The sequence below is a fragment of the Pagrus major genome, chromosome 8 (genome assembly GCF_040436345.1).
Source record: "Pagrus major chromosome 8, Pma_NU_1.0".
NCBI classification, from domain to species: Eukaryota; Metazoa; Chordata; class Actinopteri; order Spariformes; family Sparidae; genus Pagrus; species Pagrus major.
In genome coordinates, this window is record NC_133222.1 from 16,676,114 (window position 1) to 16,699,315 (window position 23,202).

A 23,202-nucleotide genomic window follows, 5' to 3' on the forward strand; every position below is an offset into this window, starting at 1 on the left:
ATAACATGTCACCGGGTCGACGGGGAAGATAAGCACAAATGAGAGGATGTGGCAGAGATGAAGGTAGCACTTCCTCTTTTTGATAGTGGCTTTGCACAGTGTTTTCAGATGAGGGCGTTTATGTTCTGTGTCACAAACTGCTGTTGAGAGATTAATAATAAGTATGCTCGGGTATTGTTTGGACACACTTCAGGAGGGCAGAGAAGAAACGTGACGCTCAGAGGCCTGAACCACTCAGGCTCGACTAACACATCTCCATCTGTGACCGGCCGGATCAATTTGGCGTCGTCTGGTCTCCAACAAACACACCAAAAGAAAAGAAAAAGCAAGATACGACGGCACAACAAGCTCACAACAGGCTCTATAGGCTATGTGCGCCAGCCTTGTAGAAGAAAAGAGAAAGGACCACCCATCAGCCAGACGAAGGGGCAATTTGGGGGATGTGGAAGGTTACCATAGCAACAAAGGAAAGAGACAAGAAAATAAAGGCCTAAAATAAACCCATAATTCCTTTAGCTAAACCTAAATTGCAGGAATTGGCTGTTCCAAACCAATCTCACTCAAAAGCCAAAGCAAATCTAACCTATCACACAAGTAAGAAGTAAAATGAAATTCTCATTTCGTTTGATTCCAGGCATTTATTTCTTGATTGGCAAGATAAAAAAAAAACTGCACAGGGGTGAGCCATCCAGCACGAGCGCAGTACAGATTGACTCATCCACTCTCTCAATAATTTAGCCCCGGCTCGAAAATGGATGAGTAGTCTTGCACTGTACATCTTAGCAGGTCTCCAGGTGGCACCGCGGGGCCGGGTCTGCTTCAGGGGACAGCACGGAGAAGTCCAAGCCTCCTGGGAGACTCTTCTGAGAGGGCGGTCAATACGAAGATGCTCTGACTGCGGCTCTCCTGGGACGACGAGAGCTCGATGCACTTAAGGCAGGCGGTAACAGCATCAGCTTTTATATATGGCTTAAGAAGTGGTGTGCATAGATCAGAGTAAACAAGAACCGTTCACAGTTCCTTCAGCTGTAAAATGGATTATAGTATTTAGCCTTTATATGGCTATAGAATATACAAAGCATTTTCAGACATTAGGCTACATTATACATAATACAGAGCATTTTCAAGTTTCTTAAAGGAATAGTTAAACATTTTGGGAAATATGCTGAGGCTATTCACTTTCTTTTCACGAGTTAGATGTGGAGATAAGAGCTGGTGCTCTCCTGAACCGAGTATCCGGTAAAAAATAATGTACTTTTACGCGTATCATCCAAGTAAAATGTGTCAATAACCGACTTTGTGATGAAGGGAAATCTTCATCGGATAGCTGAATTTAGTTTAAGTCTATAAAAAACTTTCTCTGTAAATAGTTACTCTTGTGATAAAAAAAACATTGAACTGAAACTCAGGTCTGAAGGTATTGTGTAAATAGTTTTTATAATAAATAATAAACATAGCAACTTCTGATCCACACATATCAATTTCAGGCTTAAATTAACTTTCAGTTAATCATGTCCACGTCCGCTTTAGCTACACGCTATCTAGGCTACTTCCAGTTTAAGCCCTGCCCATTCTGAGTACAGATATGGATACAGATAATTGTATACTCGATCATCCCTAGTTGATACTACTCTACTATGTCTATTAAATATGCAGATACAGCAAGCCGCTGGTTAGCTTATTTTAGCATTTAGATGGACAGCTCGGCCCTACAAAGGCAAAATTTAGCTGCCACATGAGTCGACTATTTGGTCAGAGTTAAGACCAAAATCTGACATTCTGACATCTGTTCCTATATAAAGATACCATGCAATAGAATTATCTACTTTATAAATTTGCAACAACTCCAACACAGCTAGCTTAATAGCTAAGGAAAGGGAGCTATATCATCTGAAAGCTAGCTGGTGAGATAGCCAAGGCTAGCCTTAGTTAAAACTTTTGTTTGACAAAAGATAAATATTAGCCTTTGCCATAGAAATATATAATTTCATGAAAATCAGTTTTTTAAATGCATTAAATAGTCATTTATATATTGTATGGATATTAAATAATCAAAATGTAGTTAAAATGAACAAGCTTCTTCTAGCCTAGCATAGATAATGGTGGTAGAAATGCATTTTTCCCTTTAATTCATGAAGATTACCCAAAGGCAAAATCTGTGTATTACTGTAGTTTTGTAAAATATAGTGTAAGTTCAATTGTATTCGATTTTTTTGAGTAGATGAATAATCCTCAAAAGGCATAAAATAAGCACGACCTCTATCCGGTGCACTGAAACACTTCTCTGCTGCTTCGGTAGCTACCTGACATTTTGACAGGTTGGTTTTTAAAAATGGATTAAACAAAAAAAGATATAAAGTATTAAGTGAGCTTGAGAGAACCAGACTAGAAGTTTTCCGCATGTTTTCAGCCTTTATGCTAACCTGAGCTAACCAGCTGCTGACTCCAACGTTAGCTTAATAATTAGCATACAAACACGAGAAGGAAGAAAGAGAATATATAATATATTTCCCAAAATGTTAAACTACTCTTTTACAAAGTACATAAAGCATTTTTAGATACTATATAATATATAACAGCTTTTTCAGCTTTCTGATGGAGAGTTGAGTTAAACACAAATGTTTTCCAGTTCTAACATTATGCCCTCATACATTATTCCCGTGACGGCTGTTTATTCAAATGCAGGCTAAAGGTTGCAGGGTTTCCTGGGTTGCATTAACATTTAAGGAAGGAATAAATAAATACTGACATTTGGGGAAGATAAAATACCAACATTCAGAGCCTTTTTCAGACTACTCCCCTTGGGTCTTTTTAAGGCCCACATAATGATGGCTTTCAGTCCCAGTTGGTCTGCTCCAGTGTCCAGACTATCACGCATAATGTCAGCGCAGGCACAGGGAGGTGTTCGAAGTAATATCAGGGGGTGGAACCGGAAAAAGTCACTCAGAGTTTTTATAGTTGGTGAACAGGTTGTAGAGGACTCTGAGGGTGGACTTGAGGTTCAGGTTGACGACATCTGGAAAGCAAAATTGAGACAGCAGAGTTTGATTAATTGTTTGGGAAGTTTAAGGAGGAAAATGTAGACCTTTGACATGTAAGTTATAAAAGAAAAATTGTGTCCTTGGAACCCTTTAATTAAATGGGCTGTGCTGCCATAAATTCATTTACAGTGCAGAAGCCTCTTTTATGGCTGCTGTTGGGCTACTCTCCTTCAAAAGGTTATTCATAATTTGGGGAATTAAAAAGCCTAAAATAGCAAGAATTTGCAAATGATTATCATATGACATTAAAAACACTTTTCGCTCTCTTTGTCAGTAACATGGTGTACTACATAAGTGTTTGCTTGGTGTAATTTCTCATCACAAGTAGTTCTTTGTTGAGAGACTCAAGCAAGACACCACTGCATCACCATTTAAAACAGGATTTCTTAAGCTCCTGATCATCATCATGTTCCCTTGCCAGCGTGCAGAAAGGGCACTGGAAGGGCAGCCTAGAGGACACTTTATCATGTTTTGTCCACTGGAGGGACACCTCAGAGGGCTTTTTGTCGCATTTTTCGCACTCTAAACGGCACTTTATCATGTTTTATCTACCATACCATCTACTGCGTTTTCTAATTTTTCAAACATGGGGTCTAAGCAGAACCCCTACTGTCTTTGGACTTCAGTTTTTGCAGCTTTTTAAGATAATAGCTAAAATGTCCAATCAATTGAAAAATTGTGAGAAGTAGTTCTTGAGGGAACGAGATGTTTCCTTTTTGGCTTAGTCAGGAAAATGTTTCCAGAAGGAATAGGCATTTGCATAATAGGCTACTGTGTGAAGAGAAACAATATTAACATATTTTGAATCTTCTTTAGTTTATACTGGTTCAAAATTCAAATATTTCACATTAGGGACACAACTGTGCAGTAAAATGTTTAGTTTTCATCTCTAAGGACTGTCCATGTTGCAGGGATAATGAAATAGGGAGATAGAGAAAAACATCATAAATTAAAGAGCAATTTGGGTCAAAGAAAATAATAAAAACAAAAAGCAAAGGGATATACAATGCGTTAAGTAGTAGAATATAAGTAATTAAAAATGGATGATAAATAAGACATAGAATATGGAGAAATATGGGACAAGAATGTGGAGCAAAATGTAAACATGGCCACAGTAAAGGATAAAAATAGAAGCACAACACAGGATATAATGTAAAGTAGCGCTGAGAATGATATAAGTATATACAAGAGAGACGTCTTGTCGTCTTAAATATATTGTGCTGAGAGGTGCAGTTATTGCTTTACATTAGAAGTAATGTAGTTTCATATTCTGTGGATTAAAGTGACAAAGGATTATCTGTAACATCTTGAATGCTTCAGTGGAGTCAGGCACTGATTACAGTTTCAGTATGTGATCAGTCAACTGTATTAGATCACGCTTATAAAAGCTATTTCCACATTTTCTGTAATAGCGTTTCTATCTCTACGGGGGGTGTGAAGAGTATAATTGGTCAATAAAATGCAAGTCTGTGAAAAAAATAGGAAAAACTAACCAATGATCATCATCAAAGCAACAACTATTTGAAGTCAGTCAACCATAATTGATTTTTTTTAATTAAATGCTGGACAACAATGTGTAGCTCAGGGCTGAATGAACAGTGAGTTTGAGGGTGAGGCAAGGTTTCCATCTACTGGACAACCTTTAATATGACTGAGGGACATCAACCATTAAAACACCTTTATAAATGGCCCCCCATCAGTGTAAGAGACTCGTAATCTCCTCCAAGCCACCATAAAATCTCCTCCAGGAAATTTATGTTATATGTCTTTTATCTGCTCTTGTAATAATGAAATATTTCCTTAATGTAAGTCTATAAAATACCTTCTGGTCTGGCTTTGGGTTTCTTCAGGCCGCCATCCTGCATCAGCTCAAAGGCGAACGCCACATTGTGAACCTGAGAGTACACAAAAAGAAAACTCAATGTATCGATAAGCTGAAATAAATCCTCCTATCTCACAGACAGATTTCACTTTTTGAGGGTGTGATCACCTTCTGTTCGAAGCTCTCAGGTGTGAGGAAGAAGTTGTACAGAGGGACGAAGTAGTCCTCGAGCAGCCCCATCAGTAACACCAGATACACCCCATCAGCAAACTGCACACAAACATACAGACTGCATGAGGATCTAAGGCACATACAATATTAAAACCGAGGACGTAGCTCAGACTGGAAGATATGTGAGAATGAAAAATGGTGCAGAGGACGAAACACATAACAAATGTTACCTGAGATTCCAGCTCAGTAACTTCCAGGTTCAGCTTGTTCAGGTGTTTGTTCACGAAGGTGATGAGAGACTGGCAACATGAACAACAAAATATTAATTAAAAAATTGCTGTATGCACTGCTGTTCTTGACCTCCGTATAATTATATTATTATTTTAATAATTCTTTCCTTTATCATGCAAAGGAAAGGTCTTTCATACCGTTTTTACTACGTTGAGCTTGTCAGGTGCGTGATCCAACAGAGTGTCGAACGCGTCCCTCTCTGTTTTAAAAAGAAAGAATTCAGAGGTTATGAACACAAAAGGGAACAGTTTAATATTAGAGGCATCAACAAGATTAGATAAAAAAAAGGCAATCGTTACCTCTCAAATCTACAGCCACCAAATGGTTAGCTTAGCTTAGCATAATGACTTGGAACAGGGGGAAACTGCGAGCCTGGCTCTGTCCAAAGGCAACAAAAAAAGCCACCTAACTGCACCTCTACACCTCACTAGTTATCACATTATATCTTCTGTGTCCGATTCATGTTGATGATTAAGTGTAAAAACAAGAAATTTTGGTGCTTCCTGTGTTTCCAGTCTTTACATGGGGTTATGTACCTAACCATTTCTTGGCCGGCAGCAGTGACTTCCTCACCATCAGCTCAACAACAACAGTAGAAGCGCAACTTGTTGTTTAGACACTTTGGTTTTTGTCCGGGTTAAACAAATTAGATAAAACATGGAAATTAGCGAGCTTTTGAGGTGCCAGGAGGCAGATTTTGTTACCTTTGGACAGAGCTAGGCCAGCTGTTTTCTGTGTTTCCAATCAATATGCTAATGCTAACCTTCACCTGGCTGTAGCGTAAAATTTAACAATCAGATTTGAGAGTGCTCACACTCAGCAAGAAAGCAATCAGCAAAATTTCCCCAAATGTTCAACTATTCCTTCAAGCAGATACGTTAAGAAACATTTCTATAATACTTTAATAAGATATGTGGCTGTGACTCACCAAATCTTCCCATCATCATTCTGAAAATCAAAAACAGATTAGTCACAGTTTGAAAAACTATTCTTACACCACAATAAATATTATCAATAATCACACCATTAATGTAAAAAGAGGACGACTGTGGATTATATCATGAAGGAAACTGTAAATGCTCGTACTCTGTGGTGCTCGTCAGCTCCTTGGTCACAAGAGCAGTCTGCAGGATGCCCTCTCGTTTCTGCTCAAACAAAATCAAAATGCTTCCGTTAATACTTGAGACGATAACTAGAATTATTGGTGCGCATTATGAAAACTGAATGTACAGACAAGATACTGGAAGATGAGAGAAACATTTAGTCATGAACTGACCACATACTAGACAGGTGTTATGTTGTTTTAAGGTTCCACTTAAGGCAATTACTTACTTAGGCTAATTAATTTAATTTTTTTGTTATATTTTTCATTACTTATTTCAGGTTACTGGTCTGTAACTCACAGTGGTCTCACCGGGTTAAGTAACAATAAGCATAAATAACACTGTACACCTTTGTATCCATCCCAGCTTCATTGCACATGATCATGATGAATGCCAGCGCGATGAGTCACTTTACCTTGACGACCACCACTTGTACGGAAACATGCTCGGGCAGCCTGATGGGTGCCTGGAAGTGCATCGCGAGAGCCACCAGCAGATAGACGATCGCCACCAGGTTCTTTGAATGGATAGCTGTGACGGTAAATTGTGAAGAGAGGACTGTCAGCTGCGAGCTAACACAGAGATGTGAGCGATTCACTAAAGATGAAAGGTAACAGTTGGGGCTTTTTTCACAGACAGAAGGAAAATGAAAAAGATGCAAATGAGGAGTTAGTGAAGCGAGAATTAATTTAAGTTTGTTTGTTCCTCAAAAGTCTGTACAGGTTTAAATACTCTTCATTTGTGATGCAAATCCTGAGAGAGTCAATTATGTGTTAAAGGGGCATTCCACCATTTTACACTTCTTCAAAGTTCAGATGGCTTGCCATGAGTCTGTAAAAACAGTTGTACAAACTCTTCTGGGGATATGGAGGAGCTCTCAAAAGATTCACAAAATAACCATAATGATGTCATTGTGATGTCATCGGGGTTATCTTGGCTTGGACTTGAGACTTCTTTTTAACTTTAATCACAAACCCTGCATTACAAAGTCCTTCCAAAGTGGAGATGTGAAGTTAAAAGAAAGAAGTTAGCAATTAGGTGAGAGGGAGAATCTAAAGAAAGAGTTGCATTATGGGAAATGTAGGCTCCGTGTTGTTAAAAGTACCATGGAAAAAGTGAAATTCACCCATACATGAAACGCTTGAGTAAAAGTCATAAAGTGTCTGATATTAAATGTATATAAGTGTCGATAGTACAAGTAAAAGTAAATTATAAATATATTTACATGTATGTATACACTGTATACCAGGGGTCAACTGATTAACAGCCTGACCGATTTTTGGATCCAGTAAAGAGAAGCAGAAAAAGGCAAATACTCAAGGTAAGTACGTGAAAAGTGTACTTAATTAAGTGTATTTAATTAAAGTGCAGTACTTAATTGCTGGAGTGTCAGTTTAAGCAGCAACGTCTCTGAAGTCGATGTAATACTCACAGTCCACACTCCACTCGATGGTCCAGCCGTGAGGCCTCAGCAGCTCGTTGACGGCCTCCAAAACCGTCTGAAGCTTCTGCTTTTGGCCGATCTCTGACTGGGTCACCTCGGCCACGTTCAGCTTCTTGCCAGACAACTTTTCTGTCAACAGCGATAGAGATGAGATATCAGCTCTCAGTCCATACATGGAGGAGAATCATAAATATTGTACACAGTATCGTGCAGCAGAAATGTGTTTGTTCTGACAAGGTATAAAAGCAGCAAGTAAGCAATGTCTGAATTAGGAATAAAATCTCATACAGATTAAAAGGGGAAAGAAATCCAAATTGGGTCAATAAGTGAAAAAAAAGCCTTCATTTGCATAAAATAAATTAACAATAAGTTCAAAAACAAAGAAAAACACAAGAAAATTGTTATTTCATGCCTGTATAAGTTTGGGTTTTGTTCGTTGGAAAGCAAAGACATGATGATCTTGAAGATTTGGGTGAGGCTTCATTGCTTCAAGCAATAATAAGAAGAAGGATTTAGGAAGCTTATCTGAAGTGTGTGGTTCCAAATACTAAAAAAAGAAGAACCCAGCACCACTGATTAAAAAAAACAAAAGGGAATCTAAAACAGGCACTGATGCAATAAAAGCCTGAGATTACATGAGGTGCAAAAGTGATAAAGGGTCAAGAAAACTGAAAAAGGCTTATACAGCAAAGAAGAAATCAAACACCGCTCCACAAAATGTTTCCTGCTGTGTGTTTTAGATGTTGTTCATGACACTTCTGCAGCATATGCAACCAAGTGACAGCTCTATTTTGTATGAGCCGGCTTTTGTAAATGAATATGCAAATTCTTGATGTTTCATTCTCGCAAATGTTTGACAGCTGATGAGACATTTTGTCAGGCTGCAATAATGAGCCAGTGTTTTCACAGAGGACTGTAAGTGGGAGCAACGAAGAAGAGGAAGGAAGGAAGTGTAGCGATGAGAATGTGAGGAGCAGAAGATTGAGACAAAGCACGTGCGTTTTCCCTTTGATTACACAAAAAACACGTGAATGTGACGGTTAAATATAAGACTTTGAACATTAATATAGCAGCAAACAACGAGTTAGACTAAGTTAAGTTATGTAGTGACAGAATATTGATTTATATTTGATCTGCACTGCCTTTTTACAGTTTGATCCACGTTTCATGAGCAGTGTGTGGTTTTTTTCCCGCCTTTATAGAGCAAAGACTCAAGCACTTGTTTTGGTCTGAGATGTTGGTGCTTTTTAACTAAATCCCATCATTAACTGCAAATGTTGTGAAAGTTTTTGGTTTGTTTTTTTGTTATTGCTACTATTGCAGTGACATTACATTAAGTCTGGCATACAGCATGTCTTGGTAGAAATCACTCTGCTGTTACAAATTACAGACACAAGGGGGAAGCACCTGACAGACTGAAGACACTGAAGCTTAACAGCAGCAACTGGGTGAATACACATTTATCACAGTGGACACTGGTTTTAAATAAATAAATAAATACATAAATAAATAAAAAGCCAGCTGTAAGCATTTTGGCATTTTACATCATCATTTTGACACATGTATGGACCTGAGTGTTTGTAATATTACACATTTTCATTAAAAATGTCTATCAAAATGAGAGACATGTTTCAATTGTCATTACTTGTAGTCATTATTGACGTATGTTATACATTATACATGCATTGCTAATATCTCCTCCTTTTTTCGTGAAATTTGGTTTGCTGTAAATTTGGCTACTGCACAGACGTGGGAAGTAACAAAGTACAAAAACTTCCTTACTGTACTGTAGTTTTTTCAGGTATTTGTACTTTACTTGAGGATTTATTTTTCTGACAACTTTTTAGTTTTACTCCCTACATTTTAACACAAATATCTTACATTTTACATTTTCAAAGAAAAAGGCATCATTGCACGGCACCCTCCCAACATCAGAAGACTGATTTCAACCTATAAGTGTATATCACACACAGATCCTGCTGCCCTCTGCCTGGATTTGCTTATTTTCCCAGCTTGTTGCTGTGCTCAGGACGCTTTACAACTCAAAATGTCATTATTTGACATCCTGGGAATGACACTCAGCTATCTTTCTGGTGCATTTAGGAACAGCTCTGACAAATCCTACTGATTCTACCTTTAAGTTTAACAGTCTTTCATTTATATTAATATGATGTGAAGTTTAGTTAGCTTTGCATCGAAAAGGCTGGTAGAAATGTACATTTCAGAGCCTGCATTTTCTTACTTTTACTTGAGTAAAGAAGTTGAATCAGTACTTCTACTTTTACCAGAGTCTTACACAAGTATTTTTACTTAGTAAAGAATGTGTGTACTTTGCCACCTCTGCTACTGCACACACTTTTAAAAAAGTGTAGCTAACTACTGTAGGATGAGTCAAGACTGGTTTAACTTGACTCATGAATTCTTGTGAACTCTCTGTTTCTGTAATGGACAAAAAGTTTGCATGACTTGTTACTTCTGCACAACTGTTGTTATGCTTTTTATGCAGTATTTTCATAATTTCAACTCCTGTAGAGGTTATGCCCTATTGATGCGCCATTATGCATGTTTTTTTTCCATTGTAATGATCTACTCTGATTTTAAACTGATCCCCTCATTACATCGCCTAAAATCGCATAAGCTGAAGATCGTTTAAAAAATGTTGTTTTTTCTTCTGAGCCCTTATTTCACACTACTTCTCAACACAAAGTGACGCCCTTACTGATAGTAATAAAAACATGTTTATACTGGAGCCACAGGCTGCAAGTAATATTGAAAATTGCTGTAAAATGATTCCTTTTTCTGAATAGATGATAGATAGATGTTGCAGACTGTTGCTATTGTACAAATGTGTTGTTGTTTTATATTCATATTTATTCATATTTCATACTGCACATCCAATAAACTTTATGCTGACCGACTGCATGAATTAAATACTTTCTACTACTAATAATACTGCAGATTTTCATGCATGGCCAAGTTGAAGGCGTACAGAAGCTAAACGGATGAAGATGTTGTGAGAGCTGAGATGCCAAAGAAACCAATTTCTTACCAAATAACTTCTGCAGCACCTGCCCATCATAACAGTCCTCCTCCAGGTCTTTGACTATGATCCTGTCCTCCTCCAGCTCACTGTTGATCCAGTCGATCAGCACCTGGAAACATATCACATACAATGAAAATGTCCTCTTATATGTACTGTTTTCTTTATTTTTTAACTGTAATGATTGTGAACCAAACTACCTTCAGAAGATCTTTGAATTTAAGACTTTCCCGTGATGTCGGATCCAACATGATCCTCTCAGCGTTTTCCTCTGATGAAGATATTTTAAGAAACACAGTCAGTGACACTCAAATGTATTTTGGATACAGCCACACACATACAATGTTCCTACTGTATGTCAACAGTGGTTGACATTATGACTAGGACGACACCTCCCACTTTCATTTCCTGCTCATCTACTCTCCCCATTAGTCACTGGTGTCAACATATTCACATTGTGACCTTCATAACCTCTGATAGTGAGCTAGTGATAGTGAAGTTAAAATAAGTGTTCTGTACATGTGCATATGAGTGTTGATGTGTGTGTGTGTGTGTGTGTGTGTGTGTGTACCCAGCAGTGTGTCCTCCGGATGGATGTCTGTCCCCGTGGGAAGCATGGGAGCGTTGATAGCATTCTTCCCCTCCTCGTGGAGATCACTCACTAGAAAGACAACACACACAATTAACCATAAAACTAAAAAACAGGCAAGTCACTTAAAGGATTACATGAAAGAAAATGTTGTAATGTAAATGTATATTAATACGTATTTATAATCTCTGAGTATAGAGATAGAGTGAGATAAGCAGTCTAAATCTTTCCACAGAATCTTAAAGGGGAATTCCACCAGTTTTACACAAGAAATTCTGCTAACAGGTCTTTGGAAGTATCACGACATATGTGAGAAAAGCTGTATAAAGACTTCTGAGGCATCAGAGGGAGCTGTTTCAAGTCTGATGTCTCTGACTCAAGGGATGTCTCTTGAGTCAGAGTCAGTTCTGTCTGAAGACTACAAGTTTGAAAATGACTACAATCGTTTGGTGTGGAGCTAGAAAGAAGTGAGCTGACCAGACCTCTGGAGGCTGCTCTTCATCTCTGCTTGGGACTAACAGCTCAAGGCTAGAGTAGCCGCTACGAGTATAACAGACCTGGATCTCTCACAGAACTGTTAGTGCTCAAGTTGCCTTGTGGGTAACGTACAGTGCATCCGGAAAGTATTCACAGCGCTTGACTTTTTCCACATTTTGTTATGTTACAGCCTTATTCCAAAATGGATTAAATTCTTTTTTTTTTTTTTTTCAAAATTCTACACACAATACCCCATAATGACAACGTGAAAGAAGTTTGCTTGAAATTTTTGCAACTTTATTAAAAATAAAAAACGAAAAATATACCATGTACATAAGTATTCACAGCCTTTGCCATGACACTCAAAATTGAGCTCAGGTGCATCCTGTTTCCACTGATCATCCTTGAGATGTTTCTATAACTTGATTGGAGTCCACCTGTGGTAAATTCAGTTGATTGGACATGATTTAATGAGGCACACACCTGTGTATATAAGGTCCCACAGTTGACAGTGCATGTCAGAGCACAAACCAAGCCATGAAGTCCAAGGAATTGTCTGTAGACCTCCGAGACAGGATTGTATCGAGGCACATATCTGGGGAAGGGTACAGAAAAATTTCTGCAGCATTGAAGGTCCCAATGAGCACAGTGGCCTCCATCATCCGTAAATGGAAGAAGTTTGGAACCACCAGAACTCTTCCTAGAGCTGGCCGCCCAGCCAAACTGAGCGATCGGGGGAGAAGGGCCTTAGTAACAGAGGTGACCAAGAACCCAGTGGTCACTCTGACAGAGCTCCAGTGTCTCTCTGTGGAGAGAGGAGGACCTTACAGAAGGACAACCATCTCTGCAGCACTCCACAAATCAGGCCTGTATGGCAGAGTGGCCAGACCGAAGCCACTCCTCAGTAAAAGGCACATGACAGCCCACCTGGAGTTTGCCAAAAGGCACCTGAAGGACTCTCAGACCATGAGAAACAAAATTCTCTGGTCTGATGAAACGAAGCTTGAACTTTTTGGTCTGAATGCCAAGCGTCGTGTCTGGAGGAAACCAGGCACCGCTCATCACCTGGCCAATACCATCCCTAAAGTGAAGCATGGTGGTGGCAGCATCATGCTGTGGGGATGTTTTTCAGTGGCAGGAACTGGGAGACTAGTCAGGATCGAGGGAAAGATGACTGCAGCAATGTACAGAGACATCCTTGATGAAAACCTGCTCCAGAGCGCTCTGGACCTCAGACTGGGGCGAAGGTTCATCTTCCAACAGGACAACGACCCAAAGCACACAGCCAAGATAACAAAGAAGTGGCTACAGGACAACTCTGTGAATGTCCTTGAGTGACCCAGCCAGAGCCCAGACTTGAACCCGATTGAACATCTCTGGAGAGATCCGAAAATGGCTGTGCACCGACGCTCCCCATCCAACCTGATGGAGCTTGAGAGGTTCTGCAGAGAAGAATGGGAGAAACTGCCCAAAGATAGGTGTGCCAAGCTTGTAGCATCATGCTCAAATAGACTTGAGGCTGTAATTGGTGCCAAAGGTGCTTCAACAAAGTATTGAGCAAAGGCTGTGAATACTTATGTGCATGGTATATTTTCGTTCTTTATTTTTAATAAAGTTGCAAAAATTTCAAGCAAACTTCTTTCACTTTGTCATTATGGGGTATTGTGTGTAGAATTTGGTGGAAAAAAATGAATTTAATCCATTTTGGAATAAGGCTGTAACATAACAAAATGTGGAAAAAGTGAAGCGCTGTGAATACTTTCCAAATGCACTGTAGATGTGGAATAAAAAAGGTGTCGTACTCTTTTTAGATATGCCTTTTCAACACTTGCTTCAACACTTACTGTTTTAATAATACACCCTGGTTAACTGTGCACATCCTCATTTTATTGTAAATGTCATGATGAATTGCTTTCATCTGAGGTACTTGGTTTCATTTGATGCATTATTTGTGCAACAGAAGTAATCAATTATCATGATTAATACTTTTAATGATATATTTTTTCCTTAAATAAGGCCAAGACAGTCAGGAAATTGAGTATACAGTGCATTTTCAGATTTTAACATACAGCCTACTTTTAACTTTCTATCTTCAGGAGATTATCAGAATGGACTATTACCTCTAAATGTAGTAAAATGTAGGGTAGCACAATCTGAAACTTGCGACTGGGGGGGCAGTGGGGTTGCCAGCAGTTGTATCAGTGTGTGTGGCCGTGGCCCGCCTGTCCCCCCCTTGGGAGCACCACTTTGCATAGATGGGTGTTGCTGTCAAGCTGTGTGTTGCAGACACATCAGACACAGCTTGTAAAAAACATTTATCAAGAGATTCAGGGCTGAGCTGTCACTTCCTACAGTTTTCTCAAGTCATGTGAAGTTTTTTTCCTTTCCACTACACTTCACTCCTGCGTTGGTGTCGTTTCACTGACTCTCAGTGTGTTTTAGAATAGATTTTAAGATTTTACTGATTACTTTCAAGGCTTTCATAGCCTGTCTCCCCACTATGTATCGGACCAGTAACGTACATACATTGGTCCCGAGGCTCTGAAACTATCTGTCCACGGAAATCTGGTCGGCTGAGTCAGTGATCTAACATTCTTTTATCAGTGAGCCTTTCCTGGTTTAACTTGTCTATTACAGTTATTTTTCCTTATCTGTGTTCATGTTTTTTCTCTGTTGATTTTATGACTTGGTTTATTTTGTTGCCTTAGAGAGGCATTTTGTATCTTGGATTTTGAAAAGTGCTCTATAAATAAAGATTATTAAAATTCATATAATTATTACAGATTGAGTTATGGGGTGCAGTGTCCATCAGTGTCTTTTTAAAAATCAAGTACTTTAAGTCTGTTTAATTTCGTTATTTTTCCAACATAAACTTAAAGGATACTCAAAACACTGGAATAAAAATGTTGTCTTAAACTGAGAACGTTAAAGGTGATTAGAGGAGACAAGATACACATAAAGTAACACACACTCTGACTCTTGCTTTCGGGTAAAATCCATTTCTGCTTACACGCTTTCACTTCTGACCAGAGATGCACCAGTGATTTAAAGGCTTTCTTCCCATAACGGCCACATTGCTTTTATGATCCTGCATTTCAATTTGTAAGACCTGCAACAGGCCTGACCACAATCAATGGTCTCAAATCTATCATGTCATTGACTTTGCTATTTATAAAAACCTGCATGGAGGACCAAAGCGAGGATAGAAACAGGAAAGATGGCTGCATTAAAGCTCTTTTTCCGAATTAAAAGCATGTAAAATCAATTTCATAATTAAGAATATAATGAAAGAAAGTCTAGAACAGTGTGTTTATGGTACAGTGTGTACAAAATCTTCACTTCAAAGCATGTACAAAGAGAGGATACACATATTTACCCCGAGAGGAGGGGTCCCTATAGGTTTCCTATCTGATCCAGCCTGAATACAGCTCGAGCCCTGAATCTCACAACGGATCAGCAGTTTGCTTTGTAATTACTGAGCGAGCTTGCTGCATTTCATCATAATTGTGCCGCTTCCTCCCTCCGTGTCCATCTGACTGCATTACTGCTGCGTTGCGCTGAGCTGGAGAAAGCTTTGGCACTTCACACAGCCAAGAAAAATGTGAGTGAAAATGCTCAAATTATACAAAGTAATTTGTTACAGCAGAATTACACATGGAAATGAAAATATGACGACAGTCGATCCTCTAATGTTAAATACACATTTAACAGTGTCTAACAGTAGTTACTTCTTGCTGACCTTTTACAAAAACCAACACAACACATTGCTGGATATTAACCTACAGTGCACTGAGGTAACAGGTCCTGCTTCCCCATTTCCACTTCCACGTTCCTCAACATTAAAACCAGTTTACCTTGTTTCTTCCTCTTGGTCCCACACAGCAGCCCCGCCATGTCCCCAGTATAAACCTCCGGATTCCCCCTCGATGGTAGCGAAGGTAAAGTGTGTGTGTGTGTGTCTGTGTGTGTGTGTCTGTGTCTGTGTGTGTGTGATTGAATCGGTGTCTGAGGGACTGAGCAGTGGCCGGGGCGTCATCACGTGTTTATTTCTGTCACAACCCTCCACCCCACCTCTGCGATCCAGTTACAGGAGACACTGAGGGGAGTGTGTGTGTGTGTGTGAGTGCACGAGCGTCACATATATGTTAATGCTGAACACAAACCAACACACTAGCAATCTCAGCAATGCTTAGTAGATTGATCGATTAGACGATGGAAAGAAAACAAATCGCCAACTACTTTGATGATTGACTAACTGCTTCAGTCATTTTTCAAGCAAAAATGTCCAGCTGGTTCCAGCTTCTTAACTGTGAGGATTTGCAGCTTTTCTTGATGATTTATGATAGTACAGTAAATGAAGAGTCTTTAGATTTTGGACAGTTGGTTGGATATGCAATATGAAGATGTCACTGGCTCTGAGAAACTATGATGGGCATTCTGCACAATTTTCTTGACATTTTACAGACTAAACGATTAATCGATTAAACGTGATTAATCGGTTAAACGTGATTAATCGACGTAAGGGTGTCACGATTCTCCAAATCCATTATTCGGTTTGACTTTTGATTTAAAGGTCACGATTCGTTTTGATGACTTGCAACCTGACTTGACAAAGAATAAATGACTTGAGACTCAAATTGGACTTGAAACTTGGAAGCTAAAGACTTGGACTTGACTTGACTTGAGACATGATTTCTCAAATGACTTTTCAGTGTTAATTTTATGTTTTCAGTTAAGTTTTTTAAGTTTGTTTAGTCTGTCAGTGTTTAAACGTGATGGGGAAGGAATGTTTTTATAATGGGAAGAAATAAATAAGCTTTTATCAAGTTTTTGCTTTTTATTACTTATTTCACTCAACATCAATAATTATAATACAAATTAAATTCATTGTCATAGCGTTTAAATAGGTTGGATAGATTGTCCAATAATAATATTGTTAGACAGGTATTAATATCTCGTCTTTTCTCTTTATAAGATCAGATACTACAGTATCTTGGGAGGTGGCTTGACTTGCCTCATGAAGGACTCAACTTGACATGACTTGCCCAAGAAAAAATGACTTGCTTGAGACTTGGACCAAATGACCTGAGTCACATATTTAGTGTCGACTGGTTACCTTTGAATGAACTGCATGAAATCTTTATTTCAAACGTTTTTTAAAGACCATAAACAAACAAACCAACAAAAGAATAGTGCATAAGAAAACAGTCAATTATAATTACATGCTCGAAAAGGAGTGGGAAGAAGTGTGAATTTATCTAATCCCACCACCTCTCCATTAATCTTTAGCTAATAATTCAGCATAGGCTTCCTTATTTAATCACACCCTTCAATTTAATACCCATATAAATGCATGAAGCTTATATAAAAGGAATATTTTCTCACACAAACAATGTCCAGTTCATGTTTTTGTTCTTAAATCTGGTCAAATTAGCAACAGTCTTGTTATTTCACAGCAATATAAGAGAACAGACTTGTTTCAATGAGCATGTGCATGGAGCTTTTAATATGTTTTGCTGCAGCGGATAATCAATCAGGCAGCGGCTGTATTCCTGTTAACAGAATTACACTAATTGAATTCAAACCAAAGCCTGCAGTCAAGAATGTTTCTCTTATGTCAGCTTCATTGCACAAATTCATGCCAAAAGCTCCTTAGTGGTATTATAAACCATTATGTGAAAGGGCAAAATTAAAAGAGCGGTAATATATAGTCAGATCTTTTTTTTTTTTTGCTTTTCAGACTGTAATCAGGCGGCAACGTAAACAACAGTGTAAAGCAGATTGAAATCAACCCATTAGTTTGGTTCCACTGCTTCCGAGAGCGGGGAGGCGGTTTACTGCGGCACAGAGGGGGAAGATATAAATAATGCAGCAGTGTGGAGAAGACAGACTGGACCTTAAATATAGCTTTGGTTATTTACACCAACACAGGCACCAGTGAGTAACAGCAGCCAAGAAATGACAGTGACACTGAGTGTGTTCACTGAGGGGGGTCTTCAACAGATATTAACCTTGTCAGCTCAACTCTTAACTTATTACACCTAATATTTACTTATTATGCTATGATACGTTTCTTTATCTACATCATTTTAAATTCAGTTCCTACTTTTACTTCTCTCCACTCTCTGATATCCTGGACTTTTCCGTTAATCATTAAGTCCTGTTTAAACTTTGTGGGTGCATGTCTGTTTTCTTATAAAGGGTCAAAGGATCGAGGGAGTCGAATGTTGTAAACTCCTCTCAGACACATTTAATACTAAGGGTGGAAATCACTGAGAAATGCAACACGATACGTTGCCCACAATAACAATAATATCACGATACAGCAATTCTGTGATAATCGATACAGTGCAAGATACAAAATATCCCTAAAAAAGCAAAAAGTACACAGCATAGTGGTGTCTGATTCACAGTAACTATTCCCCACTAAAAAACTTTCAAGATTTGTTTGTGTAAATTCAGTAAGCTTAGTTTAGTTCTTAAAAATGTTCAATATTTGTCACCATTGGCGATACGTATTATCGCTTCTTCTTGCAATACGATATATTTCCGTGTCAATATTTTGTCCCACCCCTATTTAATACTGGTATTGATGTTTGAAGGTTTAGACAAAGGATCTTCTGAGATCAAGTTTTTAAGAATTGTGACTAAGTTGTAGGGAGAGTACAGATGAAAAATAAACATTTCAGGGCTCTCTGGTGATGAAACTGTGCAACGGCATGAATGTTGATTATCTCAAATATATTGTTGGTATTTCTGTGCTGCAATTTCTTGTTACAATATTGGTCAAAACATTGTTGTAACCTACTTAATAAGCTTATATGGCTCACTATATGGGCTCTGGTGTGAATAAAATTGTCTTTAGTTGACAGTTTATAGCCTGAAACAGCAAATACACTTCTGTCTTTTTTGGAGTTTTCCTATATGTTCCAAATACCAGTGCGTCTAGTTTTACCATAACATGATTACATTTTTTGGTATATTCATTATAACATGAATTTATCCACAATATACTCAATTCTTTAAGTTGCCACAATAAAATAAGCGAGTAAAAGAAGCAAAATAGCAACAAACAGATGACTTACTATGATCAGCATCCATCCTAAAACTTGCCCTTACTTATATTTTGTATTTAAGAGTTTGTAACTACTCTTCACTCTAATGATAACACACTGAGGATGTGACACCTCAGTTTTTTTATCCACTAAACTAACACTGTTACAGCTCTGCCTGCTGCTGACAGAGGGAGCTGAGCCTTGTCAAAGAAATGCAGACTTCCTTTCAGTTATCAGGATATACAGAGAGAGCCATGAACATGCTGTGTGTTTGAAATTGCACGAACCTGGACTGTTTCTTTCATGTCTTGTTGGATAGCCATTAGCAACACTGTTCATCCCTTTTCCTCGTACAATCAGAAGGGTTTAATTCTGTGCTAAAACATGTTTGGTTGCTAAGGAGTGTCCACACAATTTCGGAAACCATAAGTCCCTTTCTGAGGGAACAGTCCATCTATGCTATTAATGATTATTCAGCAACTGTGAGGCAACTTTTCCAGTGAGGACTCGTCTCTCTTGGGTGTTCCTCTTAAAGAGGACAAGGCACCACACCCAAAAGTAACAGAAACCACAACAGCAGCATGTGTGAGGCCACATGGTGTGCTCCATTAGCAAGACTACACCTCACATACTCCTCTTTCCCCTCTTATACTGATTTCTAATTCTAAAATCACAAAGTTCTTCTACATTTAAAACAACTTGTGTATCATCTGAGCTTTAACCCACTTTGACCACACAGGGGCACTGCAGTCAAAGCAAAACAGAGCTCCACACTGCAGAACTCATCACCTCCAGTACTGACTTACAGACATACGTTGACAAAATTAATAAATTATAAATTACTTTTCCATAAGTTAGAGGTTCACTAATAAGAGAAGACTTTGATTTTTAATTTGTATCATTCATTACATAATAACACAAAGAAGAATATGCTTAAAACTGCCCAGATCACAAGTTTTGTTTCCTATTTCTACACTGAAGTCTATGAGAGATTTCAAACCCTGACAGTTTAATGTCAAATTTAGGGTTGCAACCAATGATTATTTTCATTAATGACTAACCTGCTGATCATTTTCTCAAAGCAATGTTCTGTTTACGAAAATCAAAAATACACTGTGGAAAAAAATCCCCTTAGTAACATTTGAAAAGTGCTTGTTTTGTACAACCAACAGTCCAAAAACCAAAATATATTCAATTAACCATAATACTGACAAACAAAACCAGCAAGTCAATGGTTCAGGCTCATAAGAATTTGGGATATTGTTTTGAAGAAATCTTAAATTCTGTACCAAGTAACATTAACAAACAGCAAATCTGCTTCACGGGACTCAGTGAAGCTTTAGGCACAAGATTAAGCAGGAAGACAATTATTCTCATTACCTCGTTACACGAGGACTCCACCTCTCAGTCATCATCTAATTAACTCACTGGGCTGAACTGTCTGTGGGTTTCTCTGTTTAAAACCCTGTAAAGGTGCATTAAGTAAGAAATGACCACCTCTTGACTTCAATCTCCAAACAAATAGGGGGCAGCATAACAACAGAGAAACCACTAACTACTGCTATGTAACTGTAGCTGCTGGCAGGTAATTAGCTCAGTTAGCCATGCAGCTAGTGGTCTGGATTGCGTGCTATGAGTGGTGTTATGGAAAAGGACAGGTAAGGGCTAGCTGGTTAGCATGCTAACCTCAGCAGATAAAGTTATTTTTTTAACGGTTTCAACCAAAATTCTTACATATTGCAGCTTTAAGGCTGAAAAATCATGTTATTCCATTCTGGCAGCACTGTTATTGTTGTGAATAATGAACTGATCATTATTTTTATGATCAATAATCAATCAATCAATAATAATAGTTTTTTGGGGGACACTCTACTAATCAAATTAATAGTTAGATTACCAATTAATTTTCTGTCAATCAACAACTGATGTATGTCCAGCATCACGGTGTTGCAGCTCTTCATTAAAACTAAATGATTATATATTTTGCACCTTTTTATATACATTTCCTCCAAGAAATGGTCATCACGTATCACCACCCTGGTAAAAAAAAACAAGAAAAAAAACAAAAACGTGGGCTACAGAAAAGGCTCTACTTCTAACTTTTAGAGAAGAGCAATAGAAAAGCATCCTGACGGGAAACATGTATGGTTCGTGCACACTCCAGGACAGGAAGGCTCTACAGCGGGTGATTAAAACCACCCAGAGCATCACTGGTACCATCTACAGAGCACCAGAGACATCTGTAAAGTCTGCACAGAGCCCAAAGGACACTAAAAGACGACACCCACCACAGCCACAATCTGTTCACCCTGCTGCCATCTGGCAAGAGATACAGAAGTATCCACTGCTTCTTTCTTTCCTCAGGCAGTGGGACTTAATTTGTCCTCCACGATCCACTCTTTAAATAGTTTGTTTTGGGCTTTTTTTCTTATTCTACAACCCTGGTGTTGTAAAATGAGTAATAAATGAACCTTTAAAATCAGCCAGACATATTCAGTTTCAACAATATTAGACGGCAAGAATGTGCAATGACTTTTCCAACCAGTTTTAAGAGGCTAAACTACAGATTTTAACAGTTTGATTACACAGAGATGTGTGGAATTTAATAAGGCCCCTCAACAATTAATATGTCTCTGTCCTCCTGCTGGTGGACCTCCTTTAATGGAGATTACAAACACATGGCTGTGAGCACACACACACACACACACACACACACACACACAGACAAACAGTGAGGCGTTAAACCTTGCAGCTGTCTGTTTTACCACACAGTGTCTGGCCTGTGGGAGGGCAGAAATAGTTTGGGCAACAACTGGAAAACTGGGGCAGAAGAAAACCATAAAGACATTAGGATTTGATCTCCAAAATACAGAGAGAGCAGAAATCCCCTTACAGCTTTATCTTCATAACCTTGCATTCCTGTCACCGGTCACTGACTCTATGATCTATTTATGTTTATTACCTCATGTTAAATGCCTGTGGAGTCACTAAGAGGCTTTGTCTCCTCTCTCAGTCGCTTACAAGTGTTTCTTACCCTTAAACCACACAGAATTAACACTAGAGCTCAAAATATCTTAATGATGACACCTTTAATTAGGCTCCTAATAAGAAACCTGTGTTAGAGTATTATACAAAAGAAAGATACATCCTTAAACTCAAGATAAACCTGGTGAGACACTATAACTGTGTGTCGTAAATCATGTGTACAGCTCATGATGAAAGTGCCGGTGATGTCCCAGAGGAGAATATTTTAATAGTGCATCATGTGATTGCAGCACCATGGACAGAAACACAGCACAATGAAGCAAACAGAGGCCTTTCTTAATGTCAGATTATCATAAACACTCAACAAAACACTCACCTTCTTTTGACTTCTTCTTCCGCGCCAGGGTTCCTCCTAATTTCCCGAGGAAAGACTCGTCCTTCTTCATCTTAGCGGACTGCGTGGTCGCAGAGGTCCCAGACATCTTTCACTAGATGTGATGCGTTTGCGTGCTCTCTCTCTCTCTCTCGCGACCGTTAATACTGTCACTCCTCCCCGTGATGCATTCAGGCACCGATGTACGATCCAATCACAGCGAGTAGACACCAAACTAATAGGCAGACAGAGGGGGAAGGAGCGGAGCTGGTCGGGCATCAACACGGAGCAAATGACTCACAGAGAGTCCATGCTCACATGTGGGTAAAAAGCTTCATCTGCTTCAATGTTTACTGTTGGTTCATCCCACAGCGCCCCCCAATGGCAGGACGAGAAACAGCGTTTAGTTTTCCCTAAGCTTTTTCAGATTTTAGTCAATATTAATTAAAATTAATTAATTAAAAAAAATATGCGTATGAAATAAATCCCGAAATGAAGAAATCCGGCATTATAAAATATGTCCCCTGAAATAATAACATTTGGAATTATAAGTCTCCTAAAATAAATCAAAGTTGTCCTTTTAAAAAATGTTATTTTAAAAATAAAAACCTAGCCTTTTTGTTTGAGTGAAAGATGTTGCCTCATTTATATATTTATATCCATTTATATATTTATTACCCCATTATTTATGTCAGAATTTATTTCACAGGCATCTTTATTTATTTCATACTCATTATTTATTTAAAATTGACAACAATGGCATCCCATACAAGAAATGAAGACCGTGAGATGTGGTTGAAAATCCTCCAAA

The 23,202-nt window shown here is 38.5% G+C and overlaps 1 protein-coding gene across 2 annotated transcripts; it reads right to left on the minus strand.

The window, feature by feature from the left end:
- Window positions 1–627: 627 nt before the first annotated feature.
- On the minus strand, window positions 628–22,533 carry parvb (parvin, beta). 2 transcript variants are annotated; one of them, XM_073472012.1, is made up of 13 exons: window positions 22,395–22,533; window positions 11,484–11,573; window positions 11,113–11,183; window positions 10,922–11,024; window positions 7,861–8,001; window positions 6,844–6,959; window positions 6,412–6,470; window positions 6,254–6,273; window positions 5,463–5,524; window positions 5,265–5,333; window positions 5,032–5,133; window positions 4,864–4,936; window positions 628–3,016 (listed from the first exon to the last, which is right to left on the minus strand). In XM_073472012.1, exons 1-13 carry the CDS (start codon window positions 22,498–22,500, stop codon window positions 2,940–2,942), a joined length of 1,089 nt encoding a protein of 362 aa, XP_073328113.1. In that variant the 5' UTR covers window positions 22,501–22,533; the 3' UTR covers window positions 628–2,939. The 2 variants fall into 2 exon arrangements, with proteins under 2 accessions (XP_073328113.1, XP_073328114.1); XM_073472013.1 differs by lacking the exon at window positions 22,395–22,533 and adding an exon at window positions 15,833–15,987 and having other exon boundaries at window positions 631–3,016.
- Window positions 22,534–23,202: the final 669 nt, after the last annotated feature.

What these genes read in the sequence shown, in the direction of transcription:
- parvb (XM_073472012.1), bottom strand. Translation starts at nt 22,500, where the DNA reads ATGTCTGGGACCTCTGCGACCACGCAGTCCGCTAAGATGAAGAAGGAC. An exon ending in GAAGAAGAAGTCAAAAGAAG is followed by an intron (nt 11,574 to 22,394) that starts GTGAGTGTTTTG and finishes TTGTCTTTCTAG; the next exon opens with TGAGTGATCTCCACGAGGAG. An exon ending in TACAAGTGGTGGTCGTCAAG is followed by an intron (nt 6,471 to 6,843) that starts GTAAAGTGACTC and finishes TTGTTTGAGCAG; the next exon opens with AAACGAGAGGGCATCCTGCA.